The sequence below is a fragment of the Amphiprion ocellaris genome, chromosome 4 (genome assembly GCF_022539595.1).
Source record: "Amphiprion ocellaris isolate individual 3 ecotype Okinawa chromosome 4, ASM2253959v1, whole genome shotgun sequence".
Classification (NCBI taxonomy): domain Eukaryota; kingdom Metazoa; phylum Chordata; class Actinopteri; family Pomacentridae; genus Amphiprion; species Amphiprion ocellaris.
This window is the reverse complement of record NC_072769.1, coordinates 21,266,327-21,280,056: the sequence shown is the minus strand read 5'-3', so window position 1 is coordinate 21,280,056 and position 13,730 is coordinate 21,266,327. Positions and strand designations below refer to the sequence as shown.

Genomic DNA, 13,730 nt, shown 5'->3' with positions numbered 1-13,730 from the left:
TCCTGACAATGCCATATGGGGGAATGAGCAGCCTTGGAGGAGTACTGCGCTCTCGTTTCTAGTGTTACTGCTGTCAGCCTGCAGGCTCACTCAGGACAACAGGAAGACGCTGATCTGTGTTTCCCTCTTTCCTCAGGTGACCAAAAGCGAGAGGCAGATCATGAAACCGCTGTACGACAGATACCGCCTGGTGAAGCAGATCCTGTGCAGAGCCTCCACCATCCCCGTCATAGTAAGCATCACATCTTAACCTGCCTTTACAAGCGAGCGCCGCGGATCAGCACATTGTCAAAACGTCTGCAGACACCTAATCCCGGCTCGTGCTGCTGGAACGGGCGGCAGTCATGCCACAGACGTGTGATCCACCTTTCCAGGCTCTTAAGTCCAGATTTAGCAGCTCACCGGATCCTCGGTCGTAAAGGATTCACAGGTGGCAAACTGAGGTCACGGGAAAAGACCGAGGCTCACAAGCTGTAAAGAATTAATGACAGGAAGCAGAAAATACATCCAGTTAATATTTTTAATGCAACTTATTTATGTAAAAAAATAATTCCGCTCACAGATTAATGTAAAGCTCCTCAATTATTCTTCTACTCGGATATTAAAAAAAACCATCTTTATTATGTAAGATATGATCTACATTATGGACACACAGTTCTCCCTTTACATAACCTCTAATCCCCATCATGCTGAGTGGCTCTGTAGATTATTATTTACAGCAGAGTACATGGAGCTTTCCTGGAGGCAAACAGCACAAACTAGCCCAAAAACATCAGATTTAAATGAACAAGCCTGTGCACAATGTTTGGTAAATGTCGCCTGTTTTTAATTATTATTATTTTTTTGGTTTATTTTCATGTTTCTGTTCTGGTTTGCGTACACTCCTGTGAGAAAATAAACCAAATAAGTTGTGAAATGTGGCCTAATAACACTAATTTGGGATAAACACAAGTCATTTTGGACAGATTCAATCTAATTTTTGACACATTTTAGGAATTTTGGATCAGTTTTAGTCATTTGGGACATTTAGAAAAACACTTTTGAAAGGATTTTTGTCATTTTAGACTCATTTTGACAAATTTTTGTCAATTTTGCCATTTTTCTGTCATTTTGGACTCATTTTGGTTAAACCTGAGTTATCTTGGATGGATTCCACCTCATTTTAGACACAAATTAAACAAATCTTTAGGAATTTTAGAAAGTTCTCGTCATTTTAGACTATTTTTGGGTAACTGTTGACTAGATTTATGTCATTGTGGACACATTTTGATGTGAGTGCTTTCCTAGTTTTTTATTTTAATAAACACGAGGTAAAGCAGGTAAAAATATTAAATATTTCGCAAAGATTAGAGAAAGTCCTACAATGAAATGCAATCAATCATCATAGCAACTTTGACAAAGCTTAGAGCAATTCAGAGAGCTTTACAGATGATAGTAAGACCATTTAAAGAGGAAAATAAAACAGTTTAATGACAAAATGCAACAGGAAACTAGTTCACACTCTGCTGCATTAACTGTATGAACATAAATAATCGCAGTTTAGTTTCATTTCTTTTGTTGTCACCATGTCTGAATCCCAAAATCCAAATTGAAAAGATCTACAAAATGACATACATTATCAGATTTTTATTACTGCTCTTAATACTAATTTATGATGCAGTGTTCTGCCTGAAAACTTTGAACTCAAATGAGCACAAACTAGCCCAAAAATGCTAGATGTAAATGAACAAAACTATGCACAGTCTTTGGTAAATATTGCCTATTTTTATCATTATTATTTTTTTGATTGTTCTAATGTTTCTGTTCTGTTTTGCACACACTCCTCTGAGAAAATGTGGGAATTATTTATGTGTGGATAAAGGTGACGTTCAGCTGGAAAGAAAAAGAACAAAAATGAAGAACTCCTCCTCTTTAGCTCCAACTAAAAACCAAAAAATGTCACCACAATCCGAGGTGTGGTCTGAGCGTGGTTAACTCCTCCTTCTTGACCGTCACCACAGGGCTCTCCCTCCAGCAAGCGCAGAGGTCCCCTCCTTCAGCCCATTATCGAGGGTGAAACCGCACTTTTCTTCGATGACATCAAGGTGAAGAGCTGCTGCTGCCGCTTCCATAATCCGCGCACCGTCCCTCCAACCCCACCTCCCCCCTTATTTACTACCATTTACCCTCTAATGAACCCGATTGCTGCCTGTTGATTGGACGGCTGCCTGTCTGCACAGATGTGGAATCAGTAGCTGCTGATGTTTGAGTCGCTCCGCCAGTGTGATGCAGACGTGTTTTAGAGCAGGGGTGTCTAACTCATCTTAGTTCACATTCAGTCCACTTTGATCTCAAGTGATCGGTAAAATCACAGCATCATAACCTATAAATAATGATTACTCCAAAATTTTCCTCTGTTTTAGTGCAAAAAAGTTCACATTTAAGGAATTATCTTCTTACAAAACATCATGAACAACCTGAAATTACTTAAGAAAAATAAGTTATTAACGTAATGCCTCAGTTTATCATTTACACATTACAACTGACAGACTACAGTGTTTCTACAAAGGCACAAAACATTTAGTCACAGGTATCTGAAACTGAATGACATAGTATTTTACTTTTTACTTTTTTAAATATTAGAAAAATGAGACACAAAATGACAAAAACAAGAAACAAAACGACAAAAAATTTGACCGACATGAAACAAAACAAAAAAGCGACAAAAAAAATTAGACAAAAAGTTACAACGCGACAAAAAAATGGACATATGACAAAAACGAGACAAAAAATTACACAAATGGCACAAGCGAGACAACAAATGACAAAAGCAAGAAACAAAAGGAGAAAAACTAGAAACAAAACGCAAAAAACATGACAGACAACAAAAGTCAGACAAAAAAGACAAAAAACAACAAAACAAGACTAAATATTACAAAAATTAGACACAAAATGACAAAAACAAGAAAGAAAACGACAAAAAATTTGACCGACACGAAACAAAACAAAAAACAGACAAAAAATTAGACAAAAAGTTACAACGCGACAAAAAAATGGACATATGACAAAAACGAGACAAAAAATTACACAAATGACACAAACGAGGCAACAAATGACAAAAGCAAGAAACAAAATGACAAAAACTAGAAACACAAAAAACATGACAAACAACAAAAGTCAGACAAAAAAGACAAAAAACAACAAAAACAAGACTAAATATTACAAAAGTGAGACACAAAATGACAAACGAACAATGAACAATCTAGTATTTTACTTTATGATCAAAATAACGTCATGGTCTAGAAATGATTTTAAATTTATAGTTTTACAAATGTACAATTTATAGTTAAGTCCTCTGGAGGGCCGCATGTTTGACACCCCTGTTTTAGATGGTGCAATAACATCAGTTAGTGAAAAGAAAAGTCTGGTCAGTCGGAAGGATCTTTGAGGTTTCTTTCACGTTGATGATTTGAAGCTGGCTCGGACTCACATTAACTCCGTCTAATGAGTAACGACTGGAATCACAAACGAGGAGCATCGAGGTGCATTCTGCTGCTCTACCCTGATGATTTATAACAGCTGTCCACTAACACCGCACGACCCTAATGCACGGCAGCGTCTCAGCCCGGCCGCCCGGCACACAGCGCCGCCTTTTAACCCTCTGACCTCTCCGTAATCTCTTCCCAGGAGGAGGAAGACGGCTCGGAGGACGACGGAGACTCGAAGACTCAGTTCACCGTGACCGTCCGACCCGACCTCAGCGTGCTCGGCTTCCTGGACCACATGGAGGAGGAAGTGGACGGTTTCATCTCACCCGTGGATGAACTCTCGCCCTCCAAGAACACGACGGACATGAGGCTGTCCAACCTGCACTCGGCCACCACGTAAGACAGACAGGACTGTTGTTAAAGTAACTAAGGTCGTTTGAAAATATTTTTTGCTACTTTATGATTCTACGTCACTGCATTTAATTTAGTCGACATTTATCAGACACAAATCACAGCAGCATAGAATGTGTCCATTTAATATAGATGTACCCACAAACAAAATGACCTTGTACTGAGCACAGGTGTGTGTTATGCATGTGTACGTTATGTACGGATACCGAATCGCGTGACCTAAATATGTATGAGGCGGCAGGAAATGATGAGACTCAGAAACACCCCCATAATTTAATCAATTGTTCCTTGTATTATTTCCGATGGATAAGTCCTGATAAGTCCACGGCGGTGAATTTGTAGTAGAATAACAATCATGTGATCATCAGCAGGCAGCTGATGTAGCGTTCACTTGTTGTCATAGTTACAGTGACGCTGTGCCGCTATCTGGCAGTGATACAGAAATCTACAACAAATCCGTGGATCCAGACTATAAGCTGCATCACTGCCAAAATCTAATCACTTGGTCCTTGTGCCATTTCTGACCTTCTCTGAAAATTTCATCCAAATCCGTTTGTCCGTTTTAGAGTAATGTTGCGAACAGACAGATGGACAAACGTATGCCAATCGTCACATAACTCTACCATGTTCCTTGGTTGAGTAAAAAAAATACCCAGAAACCACTTGGGGTTCAGAGGGTTTAATACTTTAAACACAATTTGATGAAATCACTTATAATTCAGGGTTTTCACTCCCTTGCTGCTTCAGTTAAACTATAAAATAGCTGCAGTGTGAGATCTTAAAATTTTAAAGATCTCCTCCTGTTTCCTTCACAGGCGGGAACTTCTGGAGCAGCTCCAGGAGACGAGGGAGGACAAAAAGAGGATCCGCAAGAACCTGAAAGAGTTCGAGGAGCAGTTTTTCAGGCAAAACGGAAGGTAGGAGAAAAAAAAAAGAAGCCACAAGAGAGACGGTGAGCAGAGTTTTTCCACCGCAGATCCTGATGTTTGCTGTCCTGTTCCCATAGAAACGTCCAGAAGGAGGACCGCTCCCCGCTGGCAGTGGAGTACAACGAATACAAGCACATTAAAGCCAAGCTGCGGCTGCTGGAAGTCCTCATCAGCAAAAGAGACTCCACTAAGTTCATCTGAGAATAAAGGACTCTAAGAGGACTCGGTCTCCAGTCGAACACATCTCACTCTGCTGGGGAATTTAAAAAAACATCGGCTTCTCATTGTCGCTGCTCTGGAAACAGCCCACCTGTAAGCCTGTTAATCCGTTCCGTCGAGCACAGCGGGGTTTTCCTCCGACGCCCGCGGAGAACCGGCGACCCGCGACTGATTTAAGCGACACCAAGTCACCTGCTTCACCTGAAATCTTCGGGTTTTTTTCCCCACCGGACCTCACCTTAAAGCAACACGCACAAATAACCCCAATCACTCTTGTATCGCTGATAATTTATTTCTATCCTGTTGAGAGTTTTTAACAGAAATGTTATTTTTCCTCGAGCTTAACTGTAGAAGTCTTAAAAAAAAACCACAAACCTTGGTAATTAAAATAATAGATATAATGCTATTTTTGAAGAAGGACTTTGTGATTAAGATGTTTGTGTATTTTTGTAAGGGAGACGTTACTATTTGTATCAGTATTCACTTAATGAGTAGTTTGAAATGATCTCGTGTTGCTTCTCTAGAAGTCCAATCAAACACTTGCTCACGAAAAGAAGTGTTTTTCCTCTCGTTCACTACAACCCAAAGACAGCAAACAGCGAACCAAAAAGGCTCAAATGTTCATCTCGTCCAGTAAAACGGCTTCCTTTTGTGACCACTGGTACCATGTTCAGCATTCGACTGTATATTTTCTGCTTTTCCCCACATTTACTTCACGTCTAATAAGCTATTCTCGTCGTTGAATCACTGGTATGTGTGTAACACTGACAAGGCCATTAGCGGGGCAGGAATGGTCGCTAAAAGCCGCGGTGTTTCCTCCTCATCTGTTCTGTTGTAAATATGGATGTTTGTTTACATTTCTGTGAGCGTACTTCTTCCTCTCTTTCTCCAAAATGGATGATTATCAGTTTGAGTTTTGTTTTTACTGAATGTAAACACTGGCCAGGCTTAAGGAATTTTGAGTGTGTACATTTTAGTACATAAATTGTATTTTGTATATAACATGAATGAAATCATATTTTTACTGACATTTCTTGGCTCCGTGGTTTTTCTTTCCGAATGTGAATATTTTAACGTTATTTTTAGGGACGTGTTTTGATAACAGCGTAGAAACCACCCAAAAATCAACATAAACAAAGATAACACTAGCCGGACAAATCATTCACGGGTGTCAAACATGAGGCCCGTGGGCCAAAAGCAGCCCTCCAGAGGGTCCAATCCGGCCCGTGGGACGACTTTGTAAAGTGTAAAAATTACAGAGAAGACATTAACTGCAGATTGTCAATTTGCAAAACTATAAATTTTGAATAATTCCTAGACCATGACAAGTTGCTTTGATCATAAAGTAAAATACTAGATTGTTCATTGTTCTTTTGTCGTTTTGGGTCTTATTTTTGTCTTTTTTTATCTGACTTTTGATGTTTGTCTCATGTTTTTGTTGTTTTGTGTTTCCTTTTCCTCTCACTTGTGTTTTTAGTCCTAATTATGTCATTTTGTGTTTCCTTTATTTGTTGTTCTGTTTCTCGTTTTTGTCATTTTGTCTTTTATTGTCTTGCTGGTGTTGTCTACGTTTTTTGTCATTTTGTTTTTCGCTTTTGTTATTTTTTGTCTCATTTGTGTAATTTTTTGTCACGTTTGTCCATTTTTTGTTGCTTTGTAACTTTTGTCTCTTTTGTGTCGTTTGTCTCATTTTGTAATATTTTGCCTTTTTGTTTTGTTTGTCTGACTTGTGTCATTTTGATCATAAAGTAAAATACTATATCATTCAGTTCCAGATGACTAAATGTTTTATGCCTTTGTAGATCTCTGTGATCTGTAAGTTGTAATGTATAAATGATAAACTGAGGGATAATATTGTTAAAACGGAATTTATTTTTATTAAGAAATTTCAGGTTGTTTCATAATGTTCTGTTAAAAGATAATTCCTCAAATGTTCACATTTTTGCACTAAAACTAAAAGGAAACATTTGGGGTTGTGGTTATTTATAGGTCATCATGCTCTGATTTTACTGGTCCGACCCTGAAATTGAGCTGAATGTGGTCCCTGAACTAAAATGAGTTTGACACTCCTTGTTTAAAGTAACTCTGATTATGAGAGAAGAGCTCTAATATGACACCAAATTCCTTAATTCTTAGTATAAAAATCCATGAATAAACCCAATAATATTGATTAAATTAAACCATTTTTGATTGCCTTTTTTATGCAACATTTAATAGACAAATTGTTTGCAAGGCTTCAGGAGTTTTTAAGAGGAAAAGAAACACAAACTTAAAAACCATGATCCCTTAATTTGTACACTAAATCTTCATTTCCTGGCTTTAGAGTTTATTTACATTTTTAAAAATTAAGTAATTATCTCACGCCTGAATGTGCTTCAATTAAAATTTTAATTTAGTACTTCTAAAATAAAAGTTAATGACTAGTTTTCATAGAGTTGTACATTTTAAGTAAAAAAAAAAAAAAAAAAAAGAACCAAGCTGATCTGTAGCGCAGACAGGGCAGTGTGGATGGAGGAACTACACTCTAAGAAATTTCCCTGTAAATTCACAGTAAAGAGCTGGCAGCAAAAGTTGCCAGCAGAGCACTGTTATTCTACAGTAAACCTACTGTATCCTACAACAACAGTTTATTACTTTAAAAAAAATTACAGTATTATGATGTTTAGAGTTTATGCTTACAGTATATTACTGTCAGTATGTTGGTGCCATTATACTGTTATTTTACTGTTTGTACTATAATCTTCATAAACAGTTTATTACTGTAAAACTGATATCAGAGAATGAGATGATATGAAGTGATAACATTGCTGAAAACTAATGATTTAAAAATGTCACATCTCAAAATGAAAGCCCCGGGAAATAGCATAGCATAGAAATGGCTCAGACAAGAGATGACTTTTCAACATTCAGCTTTTATTAAAGGCAACTCTGTATCAAACATATTTCAAAAACTGACTTATTTAACCCATTAAATTTTAGTAACATACAATCATTTCCTCATGGTGAACAGGTTCTCATTGTGCATGTTCTAGTTCAGGTACACTGAGTTTGGATTTCCATTTTTCCTGAACTGTAACGAAAGATATCTATATATCATTTAAATTATTTAATACTGCATTGAACACATTCAGCAGCTAACAAATTTCAAGTCTTGCAAAATAAAATCTACAAAAAAATTAATGATGTTTAACATGTCAACAATCTGTTTAAAAATTGCACATCACATTTCAGGTACTCTGCCTTCAGAATCAGTCTTTCATAACTCATGATCATGTTCAATAAATACCACATCATGGAACAAACCTGGAACTTCAAAACTGAGACACATGGACTGAAGTATTTTATACTGAACCGAAGACAATACTGAGACTTGTTACCTTAAAATGACAACCTGAACATCTGGTTGCAGACTGGGCTTTTCCTTTGTGAAAGTGAGGTTCTGTGTGGAGAGGTGCTGTGGGTTTACATGAAGTCCCACTCAGAGTCCATGAGTCTTTTTATAAAGGAGGTTACATGAGGATTTACAGTAGATGTCTTTATCTGGAGCAGCTTCCTGACCTCTTGAACATCACCTTCTCCTGACTGGCCTTTGTTCCCTTCTCAGGGTTGATACCAAGGAAGCACCTACAATGAAATGACAAAGAAAGAGTATATTAGGTGTGGTAGGCAAAGATCCCTTAAACTTAATATGGAACTCTGTCACATTCATCAAAAAAAAACAAACAAACTAACAAAAAAACGCCAGGAAACTAAAATTATTAAGCAAAACAGAGGCTTCCACTTATAACGGCTATTTAGCTCAGTACACATTTAAATCTAATTTTTGCAGCTGTCTGCAAAACAAGCAAATTTACTTTTCCTAAGTGGAGAGAAAAGCAACATGACACATCCTGCAAACTTTTTTTAAAACTTGAAATACATGGAGGACTAAATGTGCCAAAATTAAATAAATAAATACACCATTAAATAATTAATTAAATATGTCACTAATTAAAATTGGAATTAAATATGTCATTAATTAAGTAAAATTGGAATTAAATACATAAATGTGTTATTAAATATGTCATTAATTCATTAAAATAGCAATTCCTTTTAGGTAAAAAAAAAAACATATTATTTCACTATTTAATTATTTCATGGTCCTTGTGTTGCAGTGGATCATGAATTTATTTTATCTGTCAACCTCGCCCGTCAAAGTCGGTGGGCGGATCCTAACACCTGATTGGTTACCCTGCACATCAAGTCAAGGCAAATCGATTCCAGGTAATGGATTGACGCAGAGCTTGTGAACACATTCCGATACACTGGGTGGCGCTATTCACCTCTACGTTGGTTTGGATTAAACAAACTTTATTGGCAACCGCTAAAGACTCGGTCCTCTACCCCAAATGTTGATACAGCGCGGTGCAAGACAACATTTCCTTTAGCGTTTCCTTTAGCACCTACTCGGCGCGGCACGGCTCGCCACTACTGTACTGGACTCGGCTCGTCTCGGTTTAGTTGTTTTTCCATTACATTGAGTACCACCTCATCGTGGGTGGAGTCGTCATAGCACGGCGGACCGAAAGTCGCTTACCGCCATTTGTGTGCGACACAAACGCAACACAACAATGTACATGGAGGTGATGGTTCACCTGCTGCTCGGTCTGTGGCTTTCTGTCAGATTCAAAGTAATAGAAGAGTCGGAGAAAGCTGAGAGCGGCGAGTCGAAACACTGAGGAGACACACAGGAGAGTTTGGGAGGCGATGCAGCAGTATCAAGCCAAAGACAAGACGATACGAACTAAATGACATATGAGGGTAAGCTAATGCTAGTTCGCTAGCTATCGTGTATCAGTCCTGTGAACGACCCTGTAATGGCTGCAGTTTATTGCTATCAGGTATTAAAATATGTAAGTTAGGTAAAGTTGGCAAGGTATTCACAGATTCGAACTTCCGGCATCAATAACTCATGGGATATACGTTGTAAAAACATAAACAATGCCTCTTTCCCATCGTTGTAAGCTAGACAATGTGCTACAAGGCCAGTTTTATCAGAAGTCGCTGTCTTTCAAGCTGCAGAAATAACATTGATGTCTATGAGCAGCTGGCTGTGCAACGAGTGAACAGGGACCGTCTGCAAATAGCAAAACCGCTGCAACAGCGAAGAGAGACACTACACAAATATTCAATTACTTTTATACACTGTAGTGTCACCAAATTTACTGCAGCCATCAATTGTCTCCTGCTGGTCATACTACAACTCTTGGTTTGATACTAAATACAAAATCTGAATTTTAAGGAATTTTTATTATTTTATTATTATTTTATTAAGTCATAAAATTCAGTAACTTCACTCTTATATACTGTAGTGTCACCAAAAATCACTGGAGCCATCAGCTGTCTCCTGCTGGTCATACTACAACTCTTGGTTTGGTAATAAATTAAAAATCTGAATTTTAAGTTTTTTTTTATTTTCTTATTATTTTATTAGTGATAAAATTCAATAACTTCCCTCTTATGAACTGCAGAAAGATTACACTCTGTCTAACTATCAGTTGGCTCCTGTTGATCATACTGCAACTCTTGGTTTGATATTTAACTATTTTTCATGATTTTAAGGATTTTTTTTATTAGTAATGAAATTGTTGTTATATATCTCAAATATTTTTTGTTGTAAGATAAAAGTGCTCATCCATTTTTTTGGTAGATGGTGGAACATTAATAACCAAAAGTAACTGAATTTTATTTTATTTGGGTTGTTTATTGCCATGTGAAGTTGTGCACACTATTTAGTGTGCAGCTTGTGTGTGAAGTTTAAGGATTGTGAGTAAATCAGCTTTGATGGCTCTTCTCTTGATGTATGTGGTGCTATATTTTTAGATCCACAGTGCACCTGTTTGTCCAAATACATGATACTGAATAGTAATGGAACTTGGAATCCTCATCAAATACAGGATCAGATAACAGTAATATACCAAACTAAACTGTTTAGACTGTCTCCTCAAGTACTGACGATTGGGAAGAAAGACAATAAGATTCCTTCTTACAAGGCTGCAGCGTTAACTGATTCATTTAAACCATAATGTTAAACAGCTAATAATATTTTCCAAGTTAAGGACTGTATGGACAATACTTGGAAGAAAAAACGTGAAGGTATGATCAGTAGGACCTTTTGATGATTGGATGGAGTTTATTTTTTCTGCAGTGTTTAAGAGTAAAGTGATTGAATTTTATTTACTACAAAAATTCCTTAAAATTCTGTTGTTTTTTTTTTTAATATCAAACCAAGGGTTGTAGTATGACAATCAGGAACCAACTGATGGCTCCAGTGATTTTGGTGACAATACAATGTATGAGTGAAGTTATTGAATTTGATTACTAAAAATTCCTTAAAATTGTTTTTTTTTAATTTAATGTCAAACCAAGTGTTGTAGTATGATCAACAGGAGACAACTGATGGCTCCAGTGATTTTGGTGACACTACAGTAAACAAGAGTGAAGTTATTGAATTTTATGACTAATAAAATAATAAAAATTCATTAAAATTCAGATTTTTTTTTTTAAATGTCAAACCAAGAGTTGTAGTATGACAATCAGGAGCCATCTGATGGCTCCAATAATTTTGGTGACACTACAGTACATAAGAGTGAAGTTATTGAGTTTTATTATTAATAAAACAATACTAAAAAAATGAAAATTCCTTAAAATTCAGATTTTGTATTTAGTATCAAACCAAGAGTTGTAGTATGACCAGCAGGAGACAATTGAAGGCTCCAGTGATTTTGGTGATACTACAGTAAACAAGAGTGAAGTTATTGAATTTTATGACTAATAAAATAATAAAAATTCCTTAAAATTCAGATTTTGTATTTAGTGTCAAACCAAGAGTTGTAGTATGACCAGCAGGAGACAACTGATGGCTGCAGTAAATTTGGTGACACTACAGTGTATAAAAGTAATTGAATATTTGTGTAGTGTCTCTCTTCGCTGTTGCAGCGGTTTTGCTATTTGCAGACGGTCCCTGTTCACTCGTTGCACAGCCAGCTGTGCATAGACGTCAATGTAATTTCTGCAGCTTGAAAGACAGCGATTTTTGATAAAACTGGCCTTGTAGCGCATTGTCTAGCTTACAACGATGGGAAAGAGGCATTGTTTATGTTATGACAACGTATATCTCATGAGTTATTGATGGCGGAAGTCCGAATCTGTGAATAGCTTGCCAACTTTACCTAACTCAAGTGTGGAGCCAAACGACAACAAGATTCTCAGAGGGCGGAGCCAGAGAGCAGTGATTGGTCAGACCACAGATAATATAGAAGACAGCGCGCTAGCGTATCTGTCTATGTATATCTATGGTCAGCACGTCTGGTAGCATCTCTGGCTGCTGTTGATCTTGTTTTTGGAGTAAAACACGGTAAGAAGATACATACTTCTAACCAGTAGCATTGTTTTGTTGTACGTTAAGTCAGCGACTTGTGAAGAGTTGTGTTTTGTCGTGTTTGAGCAGTTGGTCCGGACGCGTTAGCTAGCTAAGCGGCTAAGTTAGCTAGTGGGCTAATAAACACAGGTGGCTAACTTACCGCTGAACACCTGTGTTAGTTGCTGCCGCAACTGACCTCATTATTAGAATGACCTTCTCAACCTGTATTTCTCTGCTGTGTATTTTAGCTTTTAAAAAAGTTATTTTACTTTAAGGTTAACTGAAACCCGTTGAGCTGCACTGAAGTTTAACATTCAGCTGGTTTGAATTAAACCACGCTTAACTTAACATTGCGCAACATTACCTCTCTGAATCTCCATAATTTCATTAAATTCCTTCTCTCTTCCACTGCTCAAGTTCAATCCAGTATATAAAATGACATTAATAGTGAATAAACTAACAACCAGCCATTGTATTTATTTATTACTGTATGTATTTGTAGTAAAACATGAGTTGAAACGTCCTACTTTTGGATCTAGAACTGCACAAGCCATTCATTTTCAGTCACCTGATGAGTTAAACTCCCCTTTTTATGTGAGGTTGAAACAGAAAGTCTGAGTTAACAAAGAAAGTTCTTTATAATATGCGATACCTGTTATCTCTGACTGAGGCTTTAGTTTTTGTTGAGCTGATTTACATGTAGAAACTTTGTTCAGGAAAATTTCTCAGTAGCTCAGAGGACAGGCTGCTTTTTATACAACCTTGTAAGAGAATGTCTGTCAATGCTTTCAGCAGAATTTAGAAACAACACTTCCTAAACAGATATTTTGAGGCTGTGAGGTTGAACATTTGAGAGTCTATCAGTGTGTTTGTTTGTGGTCTTTCTGTTTCTAGGTGGAAGCTGAATTAGTGAGGATGACTCCTGCTCCTGTCATCTCTAAGCTCCTCACACATCTTTACCTGCACATGAGGAAAATCACTCCTGTAGAATGCAGGTATGTTTGTCATTATTATAAAAAGATGTTGCCTGGTGACCTGTCAGAAACCCATTATACAGAGTCAGCCAAAATAATGTTTACACACATCAGGAAAAGAAAAACTTGCATAAATATTTCAATACCAAATTTATTCAGACATCAGGAGATTAATAAAAGTTATCTTGGCCTCTACAATTACAAGAGGTGCTCAAAGTGGTGGCCACTGGCTTCCCAGACATTTCTGTTGTGTTGTAGATGTCACTTGTTGATGCTCCATTCATGAAGGTAGCGCCATCTGTTGGGAAAACATCGTACAACAGGACAC

At 37.2% G+C, this 13,730-nt stretch overlaps 1 protein-coding gene across 4 annotated transcripts in view; it reads left to right on the top strand.

Moving 5' to 3' along the window:
- LOC111583083 (protein FAM13A) overlaps positions 1 to 6,056 on the top strand; it is an 82,942-nt gene extending 76,886 nt beyond the window's left edge. For 2 of the 4 annotated variants that reach the window (XM_035958046.2, XM_035958047.2), the window contains 5 exons: positions 137 to 232; positions 2,001 to 2,084; positions 3,667 to 3,863; positions 4,694 to 4,795; positions 4,885 to 6,056. In XM_035958046.2, coding sequence (XP_035813939.2) covers positions 137 to 232; positions 2,001 to 2,084; positions 3,667 to 3,863; positions 4,694 to 4,795; positions 4,885 to 5,008 — 603 coding nt within the window. In that variant the 3' untranslated portion in view covers positions 5,009 to 6,056. The remainder of the gene's footprint in view (positions 1 to 136; positions 233 to 2,000; positions 2,085 to 3,666; positions 3,864 to 4,693; positions 4,796 to 4,884) is intronic. The other 2 variants (XM_023292013.3, XM_023292014.3) reach the window with 1 other exon arrangement.
- Positions 6,057 to 13,730: the final 7,674 nt, after the last annotated feature.